The 25,769-nt window shown below is 39.7% G+C and overlaps 1 protein-coding gene across 1 annotated transcript; it reads left to right on the top strand.

Annotated features, from left to right (window-relative positions):
• Positions 1 to 5,082: 5,082 nt before the first annotated feature.
• Positions 5,083 to 23,957, top strand: htr7c (5-hydroxytryptamine (serotonin) receptor 7c; the record flags this gene model as incomplete). The annotated part of the gene is made up of 2 exons (XM_079221637.1): positions 5,083 to 5,549; positions 23,219 to 23,957. The coding sequence occupies 2 exons, from the start codon at positions 5,083 to 5,085 to the stop codon at positions 23,955 to 23,957; spliced, it is 1,206 nt and encodes a 401-aa protein (XP_079077763.1).
• Positions 23,958 to 25,769: the final 1,812 nt, after the last annotated feature.

Genomic DNA, 25,769 nt, shown 5'->3' with positions numbered 1-25,769 from the left:
TGCTCGCACAAGGTCTCTTTAAGAATAAATGAATCACCGTTTCAGAAAGTAATCATTCCTACGGTCCTTTAATATTAACTACTGTCTTTTGAGGTGAGTTACTAGACGGGATAGAGCGTTCAAGATAAATTCATGCTGGAGTCGACCTTTAAGAGCTAAAGGGAAAACAGTTATTAACATTATGATGAACATGTTTTTTTTTCGAGATTTTTATACGAGATCTCGAATACAAGCGGCCGAAATGAGCTTCCTCCGCAGGGTGGCCGGGCTCACCCTTAGAGATAGGGTAAGGAGCTCGGACATCAGGAGGGAGCTTGGAGTCGAGTCGCTGCTCCTTCGTGTCGAAAGGAGTCAGCTGAGGTGGTTCGGGCATCTAGTCAGGATGCCTCCTGGACGCCTCCCATTAGAGGTTTTCCAGGCACGTCCAACTGGTAGGAGACCCCGGGGAAGACCGAGGACACGCTGGAGGGATTATATCTCCCGGCTGGCCTTGGAACGCCTCGGGATCCCCCAGAATGAGCTGGAAAGTGTTGCGGGTGAGAGGGAAGCCTGGGTCGGCCTGCTGAACCTGCTGCCACCGCGACCCGACCCCGGATAAGCGGCTGATAATGGATGGATGGATGGATGGATGTTTTTTTTTATTTTTATAAAGTCAGTCTTCAACTGACTCCATTTCCTCCTTAGTCCTTGAATATAAACAGCAAAAATGAAAAGGGTTATATTTTATGCATAAGGGTTGTATTGCCATCTATTGACATATTGAGGCAACTGCCCCAATATGATAATCAAATTATCCTTTAAACACTTCCAACATCCGAATCTGTCTTGACATTATGTGTTATGTTACAGTCAATGTGATGTGTCAATATATATAAATCAATATGTTGTATACTGTCTCATTACGAAATGTATGTGCCTCAGGAACATGTTAATGTAATACACTGTAGCCAACAGTTTGTCAGTGGGAATATTTAATTTAATTATAATAGTAAGAACAAGCCTTGTTTCAAATGTGTGGTAATCAGCAATCAGTATTTGTTTAGCTATTGAGAATGAACCCAGGCGAGTTTGAGGTGTTTGTGACCTTATATTTAGACTCCCTGCAGGGGGAATAATCATATATCAATGAGAGTAGGGAAGGGTTTTTTTCTCTCAAAAGCTATCAGTGATGTTCCTCACTCTAAGGGTTTTCATTGCAGCCACTTTGTAGAAATATGTGGCAGTTTGTAGGTGTGATGTGTACCAGGTTCAACATGCTGACTCAGCAAACCCGACTCTCACATCACTGAAATGATCAAACTCTCATCTTCGGTCTCTCTAATGTCCATTCTGTTACTACAATATATATTTCTCTACCACTTACGTTACAGCGACTCACAGATGCTACTAACAATACCCAACCTGTTCAAAACAACAACTAGCAATTAAACAATCTAAACCATTATGAATGCTTATGGTTGCATATATATATATATATATATATATATATATATATATATATATATATATATATATATATATATATATATATATATATGCATTTACCATGTCAACCATATATTATTTGTGGTGCATAGATGGATGGCAGATACCTCAAGAGCCAAGATGAAACAACAACCTAGATATTATAGTGAGCTAAAGAGCTATGCCACTGTTCCATGAGCCTAAGAATGACACTCATAGCACGACCCTTGCTGTAATTCTCTTTCAACTATAGTTTTTGGAATTTAATCACAATGGAAGCTATAAACTAAGAATATAAATATGTTAGGAGAAGAAAAGTCAAGTAACATTTCTTGACACAAAGCCTACAGACCTTTTTTTGCTATGATATGATGTAGCTTTTCACTTTTGTTGTCCACATGAATATGTTTTACCTAATAACATTGCTAATGGATCTATTAGGATAATTTTTTTCAAAGTCACATGACCGCTTTCTTTCATTCACTGTGATACGTGTCCTGAATACTTATTCCTACTTTCTATCAAATCCTTTTTATGAATTTGTTTTTCTGTACTGGGAAAATAAATCTTGTGCAAGCTGTGATACGTATTACTGTTTTAGACATCACTCTCAGAAAAACACTTTCAATCAATTGGGTTCAACACTGATGTAGATTAGCTTGATTTTAAAGTTTGACCTAATCAGAAACGTTTATGGCCAAACCAATTACTTTACCTTATTAGGATGTGATTAATTCTCCTAATATTCACCTGTGACTCTGAATACACATAAGCTGATAATGCATAGAATGATGTGTTGTTGAGATAAGACAGTATTAGCCACCGCTTGGCTTCTGTAGTTCTGATTTTATAGGAAGCAAAATCAAACCCATTATATGAATATGGCTTATACTGATGCTTGCAAGAAAACACTGGCTCTTTAATATTATTTCCTTTGGAAGTGATCTTCCCTTTGAGTTCAGCACAAACACCTTGTGTGTGGTTCAATGGTCATTTCTGTGGTGAGGATACTTCTGAAAACAAATGTGTTTTTCTTTTCTGCTTCTCTCTTACAATTTGTTCTGATGATGAAATTAGCTGTTTGTTGCCCAGCTACTGCTCTGTGCCTGATTGTGTCACCTAATTAAGGTCATGTTCGCAAATCCTCAATTTGCTGCCAAGAAAACGAGATAAACAATGTTTATCAGCCTTCAGCTGTAATCTACATCTAAAGAGCAGACATTTGACTTCATCTAAGTGACTGATAACGTTATGCCAGTTCATGTCACGGCCACAGATGGGCAGAAGTCAACATAATCAGTAGCATTACCCATGTCTAATAAAGCATGTTTAGATTAGACCTGGAGCGATACTTTTGAAAATGGCCGACATGCTGGTGTAAGTATAGGTCAAAATGTAAAGAAAAAAATGTAATGTTGGTTTCATTAAGGTTCTTACTGCCCAATGAGGGTTCAAGGGCTTGTGAGCAAAAGTCACATGGATGTGACTTGTTTATTGGGCAGAGTCTTAGTAACCCAGCATTCAAACAGGTCCACAGGGATTTTGACTGCAAGAGGGATTAAAACAATTTAGCATTTTGAGGTAATTTCCTCTAATTGGTTCAAATGACGCTTTCAGTTTTGACAGAGCACACCACGATTTAACAGAGGAGCATGCAGATCTGCATTTTCAGCTGTCTCAGCGCGGTAACCTGGTTGCATCAAAGCCTGAGACTTACCCAGTCTCAAAATGGAAGGGGGCCTCTGGGCTAGAACTTCTGTTTGAAGTGACGGTTTCTTGTTGAACAGTCAAACGACTACAAAGACAACAAAAACAAAAACCATGAAGACAGCAAACAGACATGCAAAGCCACCACAAATAGATACAAAAATGACCACTAGGAGATTCAAGAGACATAATATAAAGACAGCTATGAAACCAAGATGCCAAGATGCAAAATTACCATGCGGGGGGATGCCTGTTTATGTGGTTCGGTCCACAAAGATGAAACAGCTCCATCAACTGTTAACAATTTGCAGTGGTTTAATTAAAATTTCTGCTTTCTTCTAACCTTCTCCCTATTTGCTTTTTTAAACAGGTGTAATTCATATTCAACCCTTTCACATTACAAAACCCTCAGAGGAGCTCAAAGAGACACTAACATGTTGACAGGGGGATTTGCATAAGCCCTGAGAACTTGCCTCAGAGGCTTTCCTCCCTGGAAACATGACCTGTCTATTCTGACTTCCACACATTATATCTTAATTTAAGGGACCAAATTTCCTTGACAGCAGACGGCCCAGCGGAAGTTGCCAATGGTCAGTGGCATTAATCTGATGTGACAATCATTACTGACCTGTCTGTCAGACAGAGTGGTAGGTAATAGTGACTAAAAGGCCAAGGCTATGTGATGGATTGCATCTGAGATGTGGGGAGGAAGGGAATTGGGAGACAGCGCTGCCCTCCAGAGCCAGAGGGACAAACACACCACAGCTGTTGCTGCCTGGACAATGATGCAAGCAACCAAAATCCTGGGAAGCTTCCCCATATCTGTCCTCACTTTCTTCCAGGATGATTAGCAGAGCTGGACTTTTTTTTAAATGTGTCTTATGTGCTTACATTTGAAGAGCCAAGGCAACCAATAAGGTCATCGGCACAGCAGAAACACATATGTACACTACAAGAGAGTTAAGTTTGAGTGAGATGATCTATTTATAACCAGTTGATTTTTGCTTGTTTGAGGCACTGGCAAAATGCCATGGGGTTCATATCCTGTCTCTTCTTCAAATTCAAGAGGCATGTGGGAAAAGCAGGGATTTTAAAGCAAACATTAACAGATCCCCCACTCAAGAAATGTGTGGCTGTGTTAAGGGCTTCAAAACTAATATGTCTCAGGGGTTTCCAAACAGCTCATTCAGACTATTATAATAATACCTATAGACGTGTACTGAAGAGGAGATATTGTGTGTGAAATTATGTGGGAGTTTTGTGACATTAACTCACAGCCAGATATAAAATAGACAAACGTTAGCTTGAAACGACACTCAAGGAAACCCTCGGTAGAACCGTTTCTCTGATTAGTAGAAAACACTAACAAGGGGAGTAGAATGCAGTTTGGAGAGGAAACGTTAAGAGCAAAAAAAAGTATAAATAACAATAAACTATTCATGGTTTTGCACACTCAGAGCTCCTTGAACTTATTTTGAAATTGCTGCCGTATCGCTCGTATTCAGTCTGTGCGCGCGTGATGCGTCACATTGATACGTGTGGTTTGCAACGCAACTCCCCCAATAGTCCATATTTGTCTGGTTAGTGGACCGAGAAACAGGCACTTCGGGAGCAGCGTTTGCATTCTGTAACTTTTTTTTTTTTACATTGCATAGTTTGGGAGTACAAGTTGTTTTTCCTTGTAGGGATGGAGCACGTACTTAAATCACTCGACACGGATCATTGGTAAATAGAAACCAGTCGAGAACCCCAGCGAGTTGTTGGCAGCTGTGATGCGGTGCAGCTACAGCAGCCTCGATCTAAAACCGCTGGACAGGAGCCGAGAGCAGGTTACACATATCGAAATATGCGCGTAATTGGAGTGCATTGGCGAGGCGTCCCTTGCACCCCTTCCGAGATAACGTTGTCGTGATGTACAATACTTCGGAAATTGAGCTCACTTTTAATAAGAGGGAGGATATTTCCGAAGTTATCAATGGCACTCTGCAGCTTCTCTACAACGTCCTCGTCACCATTAGTCCCACAACCATGTGGAACGAGTCGTGCGGGGAGCAGCTGCAGGATTTCGGGCACCCGGAGAAGATCATTATCGGGGTGATGCTGGCAGTCATCACGGCGGTCACTGTCATGGGGAACACGCTGGTGGTGATCGCTGTGTGCGTGGTGAAGAAACTGAGACAACCTTCAAACTACCTTCTGGTATCTCTAGCAGTGGCGGACCTGTCAGTGGCCATAGTTGTGATGCCTTTTGTAATAGTGACCGACCTGACTGGGGGCAAGTGGCTTTTTGGAGAGGTGTTCTGTAACATCTTCATCGGCATGGATGTAATGTGTTGCACTGCCTCCATCATGACCCTGTGTGTGATCAGCGTCGATAGGTAAGTTGCAAAAGTTAACAACTGAAGCTGCTCTTATAATGAAGCCTGTCAATTTGCAATGACACCAACATTACGCATGCAGTGTACCCTGCGTATAAAATGGCACGGAGAAGACAAATACATGACATTTTATAAGCTGCTCTAAACCAACGAGGGCAGGCACAGTTCAAGTGCCCAAATGAATCATCCTAATGAATTTGTTTTGTGCCAGAGAATTACATTTTCTTTTTTTTTTCATTACACCATCTTTTGATGTATATTTTATTATGCTTTATTAACTGTTGGAATGTGTTGGCCCCTGTTATGGTCAATTTGGTTTAATTAATATTTTTCTCGACTCCTGTACAGCACTTTGTGACCTTTGTCTGTGATAAGTGGAATATAAATAAACTTGACATACTTACCTACTTACATTTAAATACCTCATTCAAGATCAACCGTTCATGTGCGTTTGAAACCACCGATCCACAAAGGCAATACACAGACTTTGATTGATTGATAAGCTTAATTAATTTGCTTGACCTGACCATGATCAGTGTTTTCTGTAGTCACGCATTAAGGATCAGCACCCATCGACCTTACAGCTAATGACTTTGATACGTGATTTACATCCTCTTACATTTCGGTTGAGGATACAGTACACCTGCTCTTACGCCCATAACAATCAAATTAAAGTGCTTTAGACAAAGTTCTCTTCAGAGAAAACATAACTCATAACTCATTGCTGTCTTTCTGTTTCGCAACATACAAAAATATGAGCTTTGCCGTTCTGGTATTCTAAAATATTAATTCAAGTTAGTTCCCAAATGCTCCACAGTAGTTCCACATAAGAAATGGGGAAAGTAAGCACTCATCCTCACCCACCAAGACCCACACTGCATCTCAGGTATACTTCAGCTCAAAATGCAGAGCTCAGTCTGAAGGCTTGTGGCAGAAGAGACATATTTACTGCTCCCACTATGCCACAATGAAATTAAGTCAAATGAATGCTGTCATGGTTCTGCCTCAGTACACACAACAAAGACAGAGGCTTGCTGTTGTATTGATGATCTGATTATTCCTCCCGCTTGCCAATCAGGCATTATTACCTCAGTGCATTATACACAGAATTATGGATGTTTCCTGCTTGTGGATACGCTGAGCAAGGGACTTTGGTACGCCTGAGGAGCTAATGATATTATGGGAGGAACTGGATCACAGATATCAATCTGTGTTACAGTGTGATTGACAGAGCTATGAATGTGTTTTGGGCTGATGAAAAGATAAGGTAGGTGATTCAATCTCGTACAAAACTGTGTAAGTGTGTGTGCACAACCCCAAACCACATCATTATAGAGGATATTTTCCATGAATTCCTACTTCTTGTGGCCCCCAAAACTAACTGAGCATTTAAAATAATTATGAAGTCAGTTTGGGATTATTCTGTAAACTGTTTGTGCTGGTCTCCATGAAAACAGGCTTGTTTTAATAAAACAAAGCAGAGTGTGTTCGGTATATGATTCACAATGGGAATCCGAAAGATAATTCATTAGAATGGTAATTGCCAATTAGACACATGATTAGCTGTAATTAGTGCTCACTCACTGTCATTTAGGATTCCCAAGGACATGCATTGTAAAATTAGGCAGAACAGAAGGGAGAGCTTCAAATGAGGCTCAGGATTGAACAGGTTTGTTTGTGAGGGTCATATAGTTCCTGAAAGCTAAGTGTTCTGCTGCAGAGGGATGTTTATTGTCTTTCAGAGCTCCTTTAGGTTTACAGGGGAGATGATGCATACATGTACTGTATATGCCAGTATGAACAACATGGTGCTAGAGTAGTGGTCCCTAGTTTATGGGGCCAATTAATTCATGATCTTGCAAGAACTTGACAGGCTTCAATAGATACTCTCAGAGAAACTGCTGTCATTCTGGTGGAGTACAGAATCTCTGACATTCACCATCCACTTTAACGCAAGATGAATACGCGTGGGCTTCTGGGGTAAACATTTGTGGGAGGCTCCCACAATATAAACTGAAATAATGAAGATTTACCCCTAGATTTTGACACATTACACTTATACTTTACAAATCAGGGCCTCAAGATTAGTTAAAGGGATGAGGTATTGCACTTTTGTAAAGTTGGAGGACAAGAGATATATTTAAGGAATGATTAAAATGGATGCAGCATCGCATGAGCTATCTTTAAATGTTAAGCAAAACACTGAATCCTACATTTTCCATCAATGCTCATGTCTCTCAAAATTCACACCTTTAGAAAGCTCCATTTAAAGCCAAATAATACCATTTTCATAGACTTCCTCACTGTGACGAGTAAATTGAACAATTATGTGCAAAATCCATAAAGGGCTGCTTTAACAATGCAGGAATTAATCAAATTACCACAAATCATAAACATAGGTCTGGGACCCTGGAGTAGTTGTGCATGTTGCCCAGTTGGTAATCCAGCTTTGGTCTAATTCTACAGTCTCACTACTGTGACTCAATTTGCACATGCAATCATTGTGTGGTTTAATTGTGCCTTTCAAAGGTATTCCACATATTTAAAAAAATGTTGAAAGACTTTTAAAGACTATTTATACTCTCTGAGCAGTCCGTGTAGTGATAGCAGTTCAGTAAAAAAAGACGTATTTCCTGTCTCAGGAATATCATGATATTGTGGTGACCCACATACGGACTGTGAGAGACATTCACCTGAGGGCTACTGTGCCTTTAAGAGCTGGGGGGTTTTCGGGGTCTGGTGGTTGGGTTTCCGGGAAGCGTGGGGGGTTGCGCTGCCGCTATCGTGATGCACAAGTATTGTACATTTTATGTGGAGTTACAGTAAACTATCTCGACTGCAGCTACGTCTACTGTCTCGCTGTTTCCCAACTCTACAATATAATACAGTCAATTTTCTGAAAATAACCTGATAATTTGTGAATGGATTAAATAACCAAAAAGGAACATGTGTGAATGTTTTAATCTCAAGTAAGCAAATAGAAGTACTTCATCACATTCATACAAAAAGCATGAACAGTCCTTCTCATTGATTTGCAATAATTCACACAATAGACTAATGCACCCCAAAACGGTTTGATACATTCATATTCTCTATATTGACTTTACACCCAACTCTATTTCATATGTATTACACTTCTAATGGAGGTGAAATTACCTTTCAACTTTTTAAATAATATTTCACAAACAAAATAATCTTACATTAGTCAAAAGCTGAATGTTCAGCCGATTTTCTCGTTCCCCCCAGCAATATACTAGAAAAATCATCTACTGTAGCAATAATTCCCCTTATAAATCTGAGTTTAGTAACCGTTTTCACCCAATAAAAGCACGGTATTGACAGACATGAGAAAAGACTACCCATCTGTGGCTTGAGTCACGTCATAATAACTGCAGAATTCTCTTCAGTTGTATTGATTTTATACTGTATGTGCAAATACGGATTTATGGCTGTGAAAGCCATGCTTATGGATGAGTACCCATTCAGCACCTCCAGACTCTTAAAGTAGAGATTCAACACTGCAAATTGAACCTAACACAGCACAGACTCAGTCACAGCAGAAGAGTCCAGTCTGAGTGTTGGGAAGTGAATAAAAGAGGATCTATATATGAATGCAGGTCTGCTCTTTCACAAGATATCCCAGGATGCATTTTCGGCTAAGGCTTAGCCACTTTTGTGCCCACATCCCTAAAAAGTTAGTATCTCTTTTGGCTACACTCAGTTTTTAACTTCACTGAGAGTAATACGCTGTATGTTCAATAATTCAAAAGTCAAATATGAATGATTTATTCACAACAGTGGGAAGAGAGGATAGTCCCTTTCTGTAGTTTCTCACACGTCTATGAAGAGCCAGCGCTAAAGGAATGGAGGAGCTTGGTAAAGCACGAGACATACAGTAGTTACATTTAAAAATCAAATATAACCTGGCTTAACTATCAGTGAAATTGTGGAAGATGGATGGGATGTAGGCCAAGAAGAAATATCACATAACTGCAGTAATGTAAACCACCAGGGTTCAGACTAAAGACAACACAGTGTAGGTGTGATCACACCCGTAAGCTTCTGCAAAGGATTTGAGGGAGGAAATCATGCTAGCTGGGACACGTAGATGGCAGCAGAATTAGCCACAGCCTTCACATGCTTTCTGCCAACTGGTGTGTCAATGATGAGCCAAGTTCACACACAGCTCCCATATTGACCCTCTTGCCACATCTAACAATATATTTGTGAGGTCGGCGAGTAAGTTCCTCCCAGGAGAGGCAGTGCTTGGTTAGTGCAACTGGGGAACATCTACCCGCAGCAGCAGACACAGATGACTTCACCCAGCGGACGCATCCTCAGGTAATGTGATGTGACGCCTAAGCTCCACTCCCTCAGGCACTATTCACTTCCCACTTGTCGGGCCACCTCTGCGAAATGCGAAGGATTGGACATCTCCTCCTCGGCCAGTGCGATCAGATCAAAGACAGTTCATGCTTGTTAAGGAATGCTAAATCGGGACAGAAAGTGTGCTTTGGTACTAAATAGGATGTTTCACTGGATTCTTTAATCTTAAGATCACAACCGAGAGCGCTACATTTTAGAGGGTTTAGAAACCACAAGAGACACATTTAATGTTTCAAGCCATTACAGCTGTTTCATACAGAGAAGACAAACCACTCTCATCTTTAAAGAGGAAAAAGCATTTAAAAACTGCCGTCAATGAAAACATTTCAGACCAGCATTAAATAAAAAATGCTAGGAGAAGGCATTTGATAAGTTAATCATTGATAAGTACTGCTTGTACTGTCAACCACAGCTCACTTTCCGTCCTGTTTGACTGTCTGTTTGACTTCTCATACAGAAGCACATGAAGTGAGAGGCAAATTGTCCACCGATCATGTGGTCAAATATGTGTGGAAATGGAGCCAAAGGGGGTTGAGATGACTGACAACAGAAAGTAAAAGGGAGGAGAGCAGAATTATGGCAGTGGCTTGTTGTTTGTCTTTTGACCTTTTGGTTGGTCTTTACTTTTTTATTGACACTTGCAACAACGTATCTTGCAATTTATCTTGTATGGCATAAGCAACAATTATTTGAAAGACTTGTCATTTGCTCATTAGTAAAACAAATATATCCAGGTACTGGATAGGTCCATCGTGGAATGCTGCAATCACGCCTTATGGAAGTTACCATATTTAGCAGATTTCAAGGTGTTCAGATTTCAAGTTTCTTGTTGAAATAGGAAGTAGTATATAACAATGGATAAGATGCGTGTGTTCTGTTTACCTCCTGATGAAACGTGTAATGAAGAGAAAAACACACCAACATATACATATACACAATGTTTATGCACCTAAGTCTTTAGGACAATGATTCTCATACCTCTAAAAGCAAGAATCAATGAGTGGTTCATAAAAGCTCAAGTTAATAATTTGAGCTAACTAAACCTTGATTATAGAGAACATGGTCAACATTCATGAGGAATTTAAATTACACTCTTTATTGCAATCTTGATTTGTCGAAAGAAAAGCATGTCCTGACCAAATATTTTTGCTTCCTCTTCAGTTGCATTCTCACTCTGTACTCTTAGAAGAGATCTTCCTAATTTGCAAATAGCTCAAGAAAAAGGGTAGGTTACTCAGCAAAGGGCAGAAATGCAACATTAAACTGAATGTGATCTAATAAACAAAACAAGGCATAGAGGAAGAGATCAAGACCTCTGTGAGGCTGGACTTTGAGCTCAATGCTAGCATCAGCCTGCTAACATGCTGAGAATGACGATGCTAACATGCTGAGAATGACAATGCTAACATGCCAATTTTTTAGCAGGTGTAATGTTACAAATTAATTTAAGTCCTCAAATGTTTTCTATCACCCCCAAAACCCAAATGAACACCATTGCTAAAGCCACACACTTTGAGAATGACTGTTTTTACTTTTTAACATGCAAACATTTGCATTATCATAAAATGTTAGGATTAATGTTTAAACGGCGCACAGATTCATGTTTCACTGACACAAGGCCGGGATTACATTTCACCCAGATACAACAGATAAGTTTTTCTGATTGGCTATTCGTGTAGCCCATTTCTTTTTATTGATTGGCAGGAGATTCGGGGAGACGTGCTTGATTCCTCCATGGTGAGGGCAGCGCGACCAGGTCATGTTTGCGCGCTGCGGCACATTAAATAGCCTAGAGTTTTTTTTCAGCGTGAGAAATACGATGTGTGGCGGGAGGGCGTGACTTAAGACCGAAATGCGTGACAGTCACGCTCAATGCGTGACACTTGAGAGCCCTGGATTTGCCTGCACAACTAATCAGTGAGCTCTTGAACCAGATCCAACTATGCATCATATTTGAATAGTAGTATTGATGGATCAAAGACTTAGAATATTCAGTCAAAGTGCTTCACAAATTCAAATTAGGTTATGAAGAGGGTTGTTTTGGGCTGTCATACTGGTGGTTTGAATGATTTGCAAGTTCCTTTTATTTGGTAAAAAAACATCTGACCCCAATTTAATGTTTCTGTTTTTCTTCCTTGAACTAACACTATACACAGTTATTGATGTTTTGAGGAGGTTTTTTGAACCAGGTTTGATGAAAACTGTTTGAAACCCTGGGGGGGGATCAAACTTTCATAGGTCAGCAACAGTATTGGTACGTTGCACTTTCCTTTGCAATTAGAAGATGATGGATTACTAACAAGTCCTCAGATAGAGATCTGGTTTTTATTTTGCTATTACCAGTTTGTCACCCTATTTACTCAATAATCTCTGGGGACAGGAAGAAGAAAAGGGCAAAGTGCTGAGTGACTTTGGTATGGCATAAATCAAGCTTTGTGTTTGGCAAAACAAAGGTGGGGTCCATTATTCATCATGATTGAACAAAGGGCCAACAAGCATTTACCAAGCAGTGAGATAATGAATTCCCTGTTGATGGAGCTGAGAGGGTGGAAACACACCATGCTGTGGATTGCAGATAATACGTTTTGAACGTTAAGCATATTGCTGCCTTTGCAGAACAATGCAACTCAAGTTTTGGCATTTAGTTCAACTGTGAACATGAACTGAATATTTACACGGTCCATCAAATCCGGCATAAATGCTCCTGTACACAATAACTGAGTAGTTAAAGGGATAGTTCCGATGTTTTGAAGTGGGGTTGTATGAGGTACTTATCCATGGTCAGTGTACCCACAGTAGATGATTGGCAGTTTGGAGAAGCAGACAGAAATGTCTGCATTGAAGCAAAGTAATGTCCTGCTGTTGTTGGGTGCAGCAGCAAAACCTATTTCAGTCATCTAAAAGAAAGGCCCACCTGAAAAATATTCAGTTTAAGTTTATGCTATTTAGAATATTTTAGCTGGTTTACCTTGCTGTGAGAAAGCTATTTCTGAGGAAGAACTGAAGTCATGGAATCCATCTATGCTCTTGAAACACAAAGAAACTAACCGATGGAGGCAGCAATAGACCAGCGACTCCTGTGTTGTGCAAGGTCAAATTAAAATGAAATTTAATGGAGTATGCTGGCTTTGAAGAGAGCATGTATAACGTCTTCAGTTCCCTGTCAAAACATACTGTATAGCTGGCTCATGGCAAGGTAAATCTGCTAAAATATTACAAATATAGTACACACAGGTAATACACTAACTATGGAAAAGTACCTCATATAACACCAGGTGAAGACATCCAAACTATCACTTTAACTTAAGCCAGTGACCAACCTTTTGCATCCATGTGTATGTATGTTTAGAGGGAGCATAACTATAAATGCTTATATTTAAGTAGATACTTAAATTCTACCAAAGGCAACAGCTCCTAAAAGCAATCCCTTTAGACATGCAGATATTAATTAATTTCTCTCACTGACACATCACTCTTCATATATGTTCACTGCAGTGTATCAACCACCTACTGTCAGTTAATTATAAACTCAAGGTAGGACTCAAGGTACTCAAGGAAAAAAGGTAGGCTACTCAGTGGAGGGCACAAATTCCACATTAAACTTCATGTGATCACACTAATAATCCTGTTGTTCTCTCCTCACAAAAAATCTGGAAACAGTTCAGATACCATTATGGGCTAAAATCCCTCTCTGCCCTTACTCCCATATGCAATAATCACCTGTTTCTACCGTCAAGCATAGACAAAACCTTTGCACACTGGAAGAATATGGGCCGTGTCTCTTTTAGTAACCTTTATGTAGGTGGGACCTTCGGAAACTTCACTGACCTAGCCACAACATTTGGTATTTCTAATTCAGGTCTATTCAGATATTTTCAATTGCGCAATTTCACCAAAACACAATTCACTTCATTTCCTGTTCTGCCTGAAACAACTTTGTTAGAAGACATCATGTCCTCCCCAGATTCACAAAATAGTATCTCTTCAATCCATGGTCTTCTTTCATCTCTTCTTTTCATTCCTCCTCTTGCAGGGCTGATGAATATTTGGGAAAAGGAACTAGGTCTTACACGAGATGAATTCTGGTGGAGTGATGTTTTGCTCAGAATTAATACTACTTGTATTTGTGCACGTATGCGCCTCATCCAATTCAAGGTTGGCTTCAGAATTCACTACACAAGGGCCAGGCTGAAAAAGCTGTTTCCTGAAACAGATGAACTCTGTTTTAGGTGCTCTCAATCTCCAGCAGACCACACACACACACTGTCCTGCTGATGTAAGCAGTAAAGCATCTATTATCTATTTTAGCTTGAATTATACAGTATTCTCTTTCTGTACTTCTTATTTGTTTGTATCTAAATGGTCCTTTATAGAATATTACTTGTTTGATTTCTAGGGTGCATGTTTGCAATAAAATGACACACCCAATATCTGGCTGAAGACTGAAGGCATATGGGAGATTTTTTAGAAAAATCTCCAGTTTAGGTTGAGAACCATATAACACACAAATGCAGGAATCTACTGTACATTATGTCAATAATTAATGAGTTATTTACATTTTTTCTTACAAAAAAAAGGAATTCAAAGTCCTTTACAAAAGACATAAATACATAAAAACATTGATATAATTAAATTTGTTATCTTTTTATTTTGGGGGAAAGCTTAATTTTTGGTTTCCTGGAGTGAATTCATTGAATGCCAATCATTTTGGCAATTGTCTATTAAACTCACTGCAATCAGGAACAATGACCGTGAACACATTTTGAAAGATCGAAGAGGTTAATTGTAGCTGAGGGTTGGATGAAGTGTGAATTTCTGAGTGGAACTTACCATCTATGAATTGTACAGGTTTGATGGGTTTTGGGATTGTTTGCACATTATTGTTGTTATATATGGGAAATTGGCACTTGTAAATTATGGTTTATGTTCTATAAAACACATTTAAACCTTGAATTGTAACGCGTAAGAATACCGGTATCTGTCGCATTATCTTGCCCTTAGCTGAGTTTTGAAATATCTTGGATATTTTCATGTCCCAACAATAAAAGGTCAGTTAGAGAATATGGAGGAGAAAATGCAGTCCTCAACGTTTGCCTTCATGTTACATGGTAGCGTCTAGTGACTCAGGAACAAGTAGATACAACCCCTACTCACTGTCCTTTTCCATTTTCAGAGCCACAAAATGATGACATATAATCGACCGCACAGCTACTTCAGCTACTCTAACTGCTGGCTAGATGCCAAATTGGAAGAAAGAAAGTCGGCTCAGAAAGGAGCTGCCTGTGGTATCCTTGGTAACTAAAATTGTTCAACTTTTTTTTCTTCTGAAAGGTCAGAAGTAAAATGGGAGGAAGCTGGGAATTAGATCCCTCCCCCACATCTGAGACTATAAGCTTTTTTTAATTTTCAAGATGTCCTTTGAGAGAATGAGAGCCATCGGTGACAGAACCAAAGGGAAGGTGACTTAGATGGAAGGGCTCTTCACATTGGCTCTCTCACATCATCTTGACAGGAACAAGAGAAGAAGATGGACTCACTGGCACATATTTATTCACCTTCCACAAACAGACCTAAGTCATTGTATAATAATGAAGCGAGAGTTAGCACATTTAATATTTGAGTTAGCGTTTTGGGATCTCACTAAATGAGTTTGCAGAGTTGGGGCTGCTTGAGGGATGCTGACCACTGCAGTAAATTAACATTTTGTGGTGGACAATAATGGCACTCCACATGCCATGTTACATGCAAATTAAAGATTATTTTTGAGAATATACTATTGAAGCAGTGGGATTGATGTAGAAGCACACATTACATTGTCCTGGTAGAAGTAGAGGTCTATTATTGAGGCTGCACCACAAATATGGTCACCATGGCTGCCACGATAATGGAAGTGCATTTAAGAATTGACAGGAAGCGAAAGGCTAAATGCACAACGGGCAGGCAAGAATTAATTCAGAAAGTAGAAGTAAATGGTATCACGTGGCAGACATGGAAAACCTTTCTTTACTTGTCGCATACTAAAATACATTTATGAAAGACCACTGTCTAAAAGACCAGTCACAAGGTATACGACGAAAACAAATATATATTTTTAATGATGAGTTTCCTAACAGTGCTGGTCGAAAAACGTAAGCATATTTCTTGTCTATGCAAATGTAAATTTGGTGTTAACCTAACTATTTTTGCTTACATACTAAGTTGTTTATAGTCAATGCCATGACAATTAAAGTGTGACCAATTTGCTCCTGCTCCAGAATATTTACTCCAAGTAAAAGTAAGACATGAGAAAGAGTGATCGTAATCTCCGTTTAATACAGAACTCATAACACAGTTTGTTGCCTAAACCTAACCACAGACGGGACTCTGGACGCATCCCCGGTCTCTGGAGTCAAAATGTACCGATTTCTTCACTAATTTCTTCACTACTAATATATAATTTCTAGTAGACAGGTTTGTCCAAAGAGACCAACACATATTTGATGACTTACAGATAATGATACAATATTCATCACATATAGTGCGTAGTAAAAGCGATTTCAGAGCAACCTAGGGAAAATATGTTTGACTGAATAAAAATGTATCTTGGCAATTGGCATGAAGGACAAAAAAAGCAAGAAAATTTAAAAAAAAAGGATTTTGAGCTCATCTTGTTTTCTTTCAACCATGATGAAACCAAAGCCTAGCCCTAGAGTTTTCTAATTTAACTGCATAACCCGAATCTTTAGTCACAAATATTATTGTCATGACGTACTGTGTCCTTCAGAAAAATTTAGTTGGATGATTCTGTTCAACTCAGTTTGTTCAAGCCATGGATCACAGTTCAAGAGAAAGAAAGAGTGTGAGTGCTTTTGAAGTATCTTGAGGACTGGAAGCGCAAGCTCTCCGAGGCTGCCATTATCAGAATGAAGAGGTTGAAAAAAACACTCGTGAAAGATCAGGGCCAGATGATGCTGTCAGAGTCCGCTGGGAAAGGGAATCGGAAGAGTGAGCCAAAAAGAGAGAAAAACGTTAAATAATGTGTGTGAAGGGAATTATGTTTTGTTTCCCCTTTAAACTTAAGATGAACGTACTTATTCAGCTTTACAACACACACACACACACACACACACACACACACACACACACACACACACACACACACACACACACACACACACACACACGCAATCACACGATCACGCAATCACGCCCACTTCAGGCAGAGATTGTTCAGGTGTGTGGAAGTGAGACGGTAATCAATTGTCTTATGCACAAACAAGTGCCACACTATGAATGCCTCCCACAAATTATTTTGTTCTTCTCATTTATGATTATTGTGTCTCAGTCCTCACTATCATGTCAGGCGTTTCAAACCTCCTTCTAGTGGGGCAGATCAGAGCTCTTAACCTTCTGTTGTGGTAGGACGACATGTTACTATAACTAGTTTATTTTTAGGATACCCCACTGTTAAGTCCCCTTGCTGTGCTATTTTGTGGAGGGTTGATCTGCTCAAAAAAGTTGTGATTGCAACTACTCATCTGTGGCTTAACTGAACTACCTTATATTGTAGCTGCGTTTATGTGTAGCTTTTTAGTTGCCATTCTCTTCTATTTAAGGCCATATTCTCAATAATCTATTGTGTAGAGCCTGTATAGTGTGTTTGCTTTGTTATCCAAGGACAACCTGCTCTGACAGGGATAGACATGCTGGCTTTTTGAAGGGGAATCCATTTATCACGGTGGCACTAATAGCTGCCCATCATCTCTATTGCTGTGAGAGCCAGTAAACACCCAACAGGGACAGGTGGTGTGCTGCGCAGAGGCCATAAAATACCCACAGTACTGCTTTACAACAATTAGGAGGAAGTAAAACAGACATTATAAAGGTGTCAGGACTGTAAGTCAGATGAGTGGAAGCATTGTTTCTCGGGGTGCCTTTCAAGTAACCGCAATCTGTAAATAGCTCACCTTTATTAAGAACTTACGACTCCCAACATAAATGGAAGGAAGTGTAATAGTTTTTAAATGGTTGTCAGGGATGCCATCTGTGGGCGATCGAAAACTAGAATTAGGGAGCCCACAGGTGCCTTGAGATTGTAAATCATGCTCAGGATTAAACATACTGTTGTGCCAGACATGCCCCTCAAAGTACCGGTAGTTGCTGTTATTGTCCGAACGTGTTATTGTCCTTCAAGAAAAATGCAGCAACCATCAAAATCCACCATTGATATCTTGCAATTCAATATAGTATGTAGATCAGAAATGAACCAAGAGGGTGAAGCTAACTACAATCAAAGTCCAAATAAGACATTTTTAGATGATCAAAAACTTTAACAAATTAAAAACAGTCTGTGTTTCATCGAAATATGTTCAATGGCTGTGGAGACATTTAAGTGTGAATCAAAGTGTTGGACCAGCAGACTGAGCATCTGACAATGTTATCCCTATCCAACACAGCTGTCCTGGCTAGAAATAGGTGGAGTGCTTTAGTTTCACTAAAACCAGAAATGAATGAAACCGAAACCATACGTATAACAGCCCATACAGCATTGTGTCTCCTTATCACCCTGCAACTGAAGTAATGCAGGAGAAATTAGAAGAGTAATTCTGTGATTAACAGTTATTTTCATGGCTAGATATCATTATGGGTAAGTGGGGACATAAAGTCGGAAAATGTGTTTTTGTGATATGGGTGAACTGACATTTTTGGCTTAATATCCTAGTCGACTCAGGCAAGCCCATCACGTAGAATTATATCGTCACGTCCTCAAAGTATTATTTCAACAAAAATATTTATTGAGCATGGAATAAGTTCTGAGTCATCGTAAAGTATACACAATTTTGACCTACTCACTTTCTGATAAACACTTCTTTTGCTGCATCAGTTCCCAAGCATCTTCTTATGTCAGCTAAAATAATTGCCAACAGTGTTCACAGACTATTTGACACCAGTCTGACCTAAGCTGGCAGTCCTGTAGCTTGTGGTAACAGACAAATGTGAGGGATGAAGTACGTCTGTGGGATGACTCAGTTTGGCTTATGTAAGAGTCTATTAGAGATGTTTTTTTTTAACTACAGCTGCAATTTTACTCCCTCATTCAACCTTAAAGAGAGCAGAAGTCAGAGAACAAAACAGAACCTGACCTAAACCGGTGCAGGTTTGTTTGTTCTAAAAGGAGTACGGCAGAGTTCTGTGTCGAGTCTGTAACAGATGGGATTACTCCTTTGCTTCCTTGTTGAGGAGGAAATTACAGCTCCACAGTGTGCTCTGTAAGAGAAGCGGCTCAATTTCTGTCGTATGGAAGTTCCTCAAATAGAATTGGAGCGCTGCAGCAATCCTGGAGGACTGACATTGTTGTCTGATGTCGGAGAAATCCCAGAACTCTCTCTAGACAGATTTGATCCTCTTCAGTCTAGGGCAGCTCAGAATAAATGCTGTGCGGTTATATTCTTTTTGAAATAAACACTGTTTCATATTTGTTGTAATTCATTTTTTACCCAAAGAGATTGTTTTAAACGTCAGGGTTATTCAGGTTGGTTTTACTAGAACAGTGTACACACAAAAATAATTAAGAAAACAGGCTTTTCTTTTAAATATTTTGCAGCAACAGCAGTTTGCACTGAACACAGAGTGAACAACTGAATTTTGGGATTTCCCCCCATTTTCAGCACTATCATTCACTTTATGTAAAACACACCAAGCATGAACGCAGTATACACACTACTGACTGCTGGGTAATAAAGCATCCAAGCTGCACTCAGTTCTTGAAGAGACAGTTCTTCAACAAAATGCTTTGATTACAGGCGATGTCTGTATCTCTGTGCCCAATTCACTCACACAGATAGACTAAAATCTAAAAATTACATTCTGCTTAAAATGGGCAACACTTCACTTTTTCACAGACCAATTATGGATTGCCCTCAAGTATATGACATAGGAATTTTAAATGCCTCAGTGAGATGAATGATCAAGGATTCTCCAAAGTTTCTGTGGGGAAAAAAGTAATTTGACAGACTTTCTTCCCGTCTTGTTACTTTGCTTTTGAGGAGATCCTGTTCTAAATATACCACTCCTCTGCCCAAACAACTGCAGCTTAGTAAATATTTCACTGAGTATCCCCTCTCAGGCGTAAAAGGTTTGATTGGTGCTCCTGGAGATGACTGACGACTGTTGCACACCAGGGCAGTGTTTCAGCGCAGAAAATAGTTTGCTTTACTGTGCCCTAGCTTGTAGCCTAGTGGAAGTAATGGAATTCTGCATTAGCTCTGGCACACTGTTTGTCAGTGGCAGGCTAATCCCCTCGGGCTGCTGGGGCAGTGGATATGTCCCAAATCCTCCAGAGATATGAAAAAACACACTCTAAACTCTCCATGTGTGTCACTGTTACTGTTTAGTGCATGATGTGTTCTGGGAGGTGATTATAATCAGTTGTCACTGTTTTTTTTTTGCAAGATTATGTGCTTCCCCTGAGGTGTGAGGTATCCCATGTGGTTTTAAATACGTTGTGCATTTTGTAAAATATGCTACAATTTCATATTTATTTTTGCATTTGGCTCCAATTAGCTGCATATTGCAGATTATATGGTGAAAAAGTAAGTTTTAAAGTAATGTATTTTAAACAGCTATAATTAATATTTCTGTTAACAAGGGATTAAAATCCGCGAAACCAAAGAATTAACACTTGATTTTGTAGTTCTGTTTTAGCTTGACTAAGCTAATTTTTGGGGGTTTATTTTACTGTTTTGAGTCACTCTTTATTTAGTGTTTTCAGACACAACTGACTCTAGAAACTCACTGTACACTACATACCCATCTTCAAACAGCAAACAGACAGGTTAGCAGCTAGCTACATAATGGAGCATTTAAAAGCTGAAAAGACGGATATTTCCTAGGAGTTGGTAGTTTGAAACAGAGAAAGTGAATATTAGATATTGATATATATATATATATATATATATATATATATATATATATATATATATATATATATATATATATATAATGTTATTATTTACAAGACTCCAAACAAATAAAACATTTTCTCTCTTGGCTGCCCACAAATGGCTATAAAGCAATACAATTGTTTTAATAATAATTAAATAATAAAGTTTTAATAATTCTTCACTGATTTATTTTGCACATTAGAGTTGCATTCAATTATTTTTTCACATATTGTGCATATTTTCATGTGTTTACTTAGTATTAGTAGTTTTATAAACCTTATGTTGCCTGGTTCCTTAATATATTCATGCTGTATCCTGTCAGAGTTTAGTCCCTTTATGTCAAAACGAACAAGATAATACTAACTGGATGCCCCATAGATGTTTGCATCAATTCCTCCTGCTAACAACAAGCAGGGAGCTGTGTAATGAAGTGTTAAAATGCGTGCTGTCTTATCCAACCTGGCAGTTGTTTGTCTCCAAAGGATGGTGAGAGGATTTTTTTCTTCAACAAGATTGCGTCTGAAAACAGATCTGCTTTCTAAAGGGCTGAAGATGAGTCATCTTCTTCAGCTGCCCCCCACAGACACACAAAGATCACCCCAAATAAGCACCACAAGCACCTTCCTCATTATTGAATAATGCATTACTGAGAGGAGTGTTGCATTACTGGGTTTCCATTATGTATTCCTAAGAATTCCCACAGCATGGAGTGTACCCATCTCAAGATCTGCCTTCCATCTACTTGGCTTCGCTCGCTTGGATGTGTTCAGCCCTCCCGCAAAGCTTATAAGTACATTTTAAGTGAGGGGTGTAAACTAGTCAGAGTAGTGGAGGGATTGGGGGTTGAATAAACAGTAGTTGTTACATAATATTCAGTGAGCCCAACTAATCTGAGCCAAGGGATCTGTAAGAAGGACTTAGTAATACTTTTTATAATGGTTTAAATGGGGACCACAATGTCACTGTCAAGGCATCTGATATGTAATGTCACTTATATCCAATATCAAATTGAACAAACAGCAATGCGTTAAAACATTGTAAATACATTTTTGATTGAAATGAGTCATGTGTAGTTGGCTTTCTTTCAGCTCTTATGTCTCATGGTCATCTGTGCCACCACTCGTCCACTCAAGCTGCCACGAGCTACAAAATAATGACACCTGTCTAAAATAAATAATGGACGTTTCACTTGTTGTCATTGCAACACTGACACATTCTGATATGAGTGGCATGTAGGTCACATGCCGTAAGTGACCATCGAATTATACATGTGGACCAGATAGGAAATGAAAAGCTTTTTAAGCTGATTAGAAAACATCAGATCTGTGTCAGATGTGTGAGGGGGTCAGGGGTGGTGCAGCAGGAATATAATAATAGAATGCTCTTAGCTGCAGTGCAATTGTAGCCTTATTGTCCGTTCCAATTGATTATCATCTAGATCAATACCACTTGCACTGTGTGTTGAAATGTGTTAACAATCTACAGTTTGCAGCAGTACACTATTTTCTAAGGAGTAGTACTATTTTGGATGAGGAAATTACTTTGTGTTGCTGTGTACTGTCTATGAGCAATGTTTTAAAAAGCACTGGAATTTATGTTTGACACACAAACACAGTTGTTTAATTAATGCCTGTCCTTTAAATCTGAATGTAACAGAATAATAAGTACAAATTGTACAAAGTCACATGGCATTTGTCACAAGCACAATACTGTGCTTTATAAATGTGTAAACTATCAGAATGGACCTCGAGTTGTATAAACTAAACATCTAAAAGTGAAACATTCTGATATATACAGCTAATATACAGCTATCATCAATATACAGCTATCATCAATGACACATTTGATGCTGATAGAGTCTGTGGGCTTACAGCCACAACACATTGAGATATACCCACAGATTGATCATTTTGTGAGAATAGTGGCTATTTTCCCAGTTTTGTACAAATTCAAGCCTTTCACACCTCACTTTATCTTTATTTTTCTGACAACTCCAGCTGCTATTTGAAACTACTGAGCTGCCCTTTGATTGATAGCTCCCTCTCTACCTGCTAAGCTCCTCCAAAGCCCCCAACCTACGCCCCCCTCCAAAAAAAAGAAAAGAAATGTCAATGTATGTGATGCTACTACACTGCAGTTTCATCTCAGTGAAGACAATCAGCAAATGTCTGTACTTCAGCAGAGTGTCTGGCTGCTTTTTTATGTGAGAGTTGCTATTTCCGCAATGATAACGTTACTCTGGACAAGGTATTAAACGGTTTTAGAGAAAACATCAATGTAGCTTCAACTGCTTTTATCTTATATGACGACAATCTGCCTGGAGGTTAGTACTGATGATTCTTCTGTATCCTTTCCTCACAGATATCTGGGGATCACACGGCCTCTCACCTACCCAGCCCGGCAGAACGGTCAGCTAATGGCAAAGATGATCCTGGGAGTGTGGCTGGCGTCAGCATCCATCACCCTGCCACCTTTCTGTGGCTGGGCCAAAAACGTCCACACAGCCGGTGTGTGCCTCATTAGCCAAGACTTTGGCTACACCATCTATTCCACAGCTGTAGCCTTCTACATTCCTATGCTGGTCATGCTGGTCATGTACTACAAGATCTTCAGGGCAGCTCGCAAGAGTGGTGCCAAGCACCGCTTCACCGACCTTTCGCGCCGTGATCGCCTCGAAACAGTAAGTAATGAGGCGCTCCGAATGCAGGGCCTGAAGCCAACCGGTGTGGTGGAGGAATGCGTGGCCTTGTCCCGCCTGCTGAACCGTGAGCGCAGGAACATCTCCATCTTCAAGCGGGAGCAGAAAGCTGCAACAACTCTGGGGGTCATCGTCGGGGTCTTCGCTGTGTGCTGGTTGCCGTTTTTCATCCTGTCCACTGCCAGGCCCTTTATCTGTGGAGTGGAGTGCAGTTGTGTGCCCATCTGGCTGGAGCGCACGCTGCTCTGGTTAGGCTACGCCAACTCCTTAATGAACCCCTTCATCTACGCCTTCTTCAACCGAGACCTGCGCTCCACTTATCGTGACCTTCTCCGCTGTCGTTATCGCAACATCAACCGCAGACTGTCTGCTGTGGGCGTGCATGAAGCTCTGAAGGTTTAAAAAAGGGTACTTCAGCAGCACATATCGACTCTCAAAAAGTGGTGTACGCCGGCCCTGTGCTTGAGCACTTGGTGCTTACAAGGCGACAAGTAGCCTCCACAACAGGCCTGTAGATAAGACAAAGACTGGCAGAAAGGGAGTCACTGATGGTGGCACTCCGGCCCCTCCGCAAAGGCAGAGAGACAGCTCGATCACTTCATTTTGTGTGTGACTCAGTCATTCTATTTTAGGAAAGAAAATCATAGAGCGTACTTGATGGGCTATTCAAGTCGACACTGCTTTTGTGCATATGCCACAATTCCGTCCTGGCTCTGGATTCATGTAAGGATAATGTAGGGACAAAGAAAATGATATCAATCATCCTACCTAGGGCTTTCAGAGGGAACAGAGAGTAAACAGATTTTTGTAAATTTACAAAATTGATGTTTGATTAGGACAAAACATTTGTTATGTGGCACAGTGTCTTTTGAACATTTTCATCTAAACACGCATTTGAGCACATCCCAGATTCATTTCAAACGGAGAGTGAACACTTTCATTGTGCTTTGTGCCATGATTTTATATTATTTATATCACTTCATCTCCAGTCATACTTTTCAATTTGGTCCTCTCACTAAATTTAACAGGAGCACCTTAAATCTTTCACAAATGTTAAAGATGTGATGATGACAAGGGAATGAAGGTGGGTGGAAAATTGTGCTAAAATGAAACATGAAGGGAACATTTCCATTCATGATATCTCAGTGTTTGTTGCTAAATAAATGAACTGGTAGTAGTTTGCTTAATGTCTGCATGAAACATATGTGTCTTATATGCCCCTGTAAACATAAATCTTAAGAGATTCTGAAGTGAATGAAATTTGGCAGAAGTGTTTTTATGTTTCACCAAAACACTTGATTGCACATTTGAATTCAAACTGAACTCAATACTGCATAAGTCAGAAACCATGATACTGTGGACATCCTCATTCTTGTTATTTTTACCTCGATCAGTTTCATTGCACATTTAGCAGTTGCCATTATTGGTTAAATACATCTAAACCAGACATGTTTAACTCTGCAGTTTCACTTTAACAACTGACATGTTCTTGAGACGCCCTTGCCCCACTGCTTTATACATTTTGAATCAGGATGTGATCACTTTCCTCCCGACATCTCTCTCATTTCAACTCTGGTGACTTATAGGTATGCACCTGTGTCTAATGTCATCAGTCGAGCAGTGCGTGCTTTTTCTACCTCGATTTTGGAGATTTTCTGTACATTTCCTCCAAACAGATGTACTGCTGTCTTGCATCATTTTGTAATGAATTGCTATTTTATATTGTGTACGATCAATCTGTCTACAACTGTGCTGTGATCGCTCTATTTGACCGCTTTGTCATTTCAGAAACAAGCTGGGAAGTGGCAAAGTATGTCATCACTTTGTAAATAAAGTAACACTTCGTTCAAATCCCACTGTGGTTTACGTTGGCAAGAAAAAGAAAAGGAAAGAATCCATACATGTCTCCTTGCTTTCTAGCCCCACAGCTTATCTTTATTAAAAGCCACAGTTTGTCATACAAAATTAATTATCCTTGCTGACGACACTGATTGGTCTATCATGAAAAATAAAGACACACCTTAGGGCCTGCTAGACGCCTTTGAAACAATAATTTGCACCAAGGTTGTCATGCTATTGAAGGACTCTGGAGACTTATATGAGGACGGTGACTCCAAAAAGATGCCTTTATCCTCTGTCTGCTTCGAGCTAAATCTTTTATTCACCTTCTGGGCGACATCAGCTTGCTTTCATGATGGAAATTGCCCTACAGAG

Source organism: Taurulus bubalis (assembly GCF_910589615.1).
Source record: "Taurulus bubalis genome assembly, chromosome: 8".
In the NCBI taxonomy this organism is placed as follows: domain Eukaryota; kingdom Metazoa; phylum Chordata; class Actinopteri; order Perciformes; family Cottidae; genus Taurulus; species Taurulus bubalis.
The sequence above is the reverse complement of the archived record's forward strand: the minus strand, read 5'-3'. Positions and strand labels throughout refer to the sequence as shown.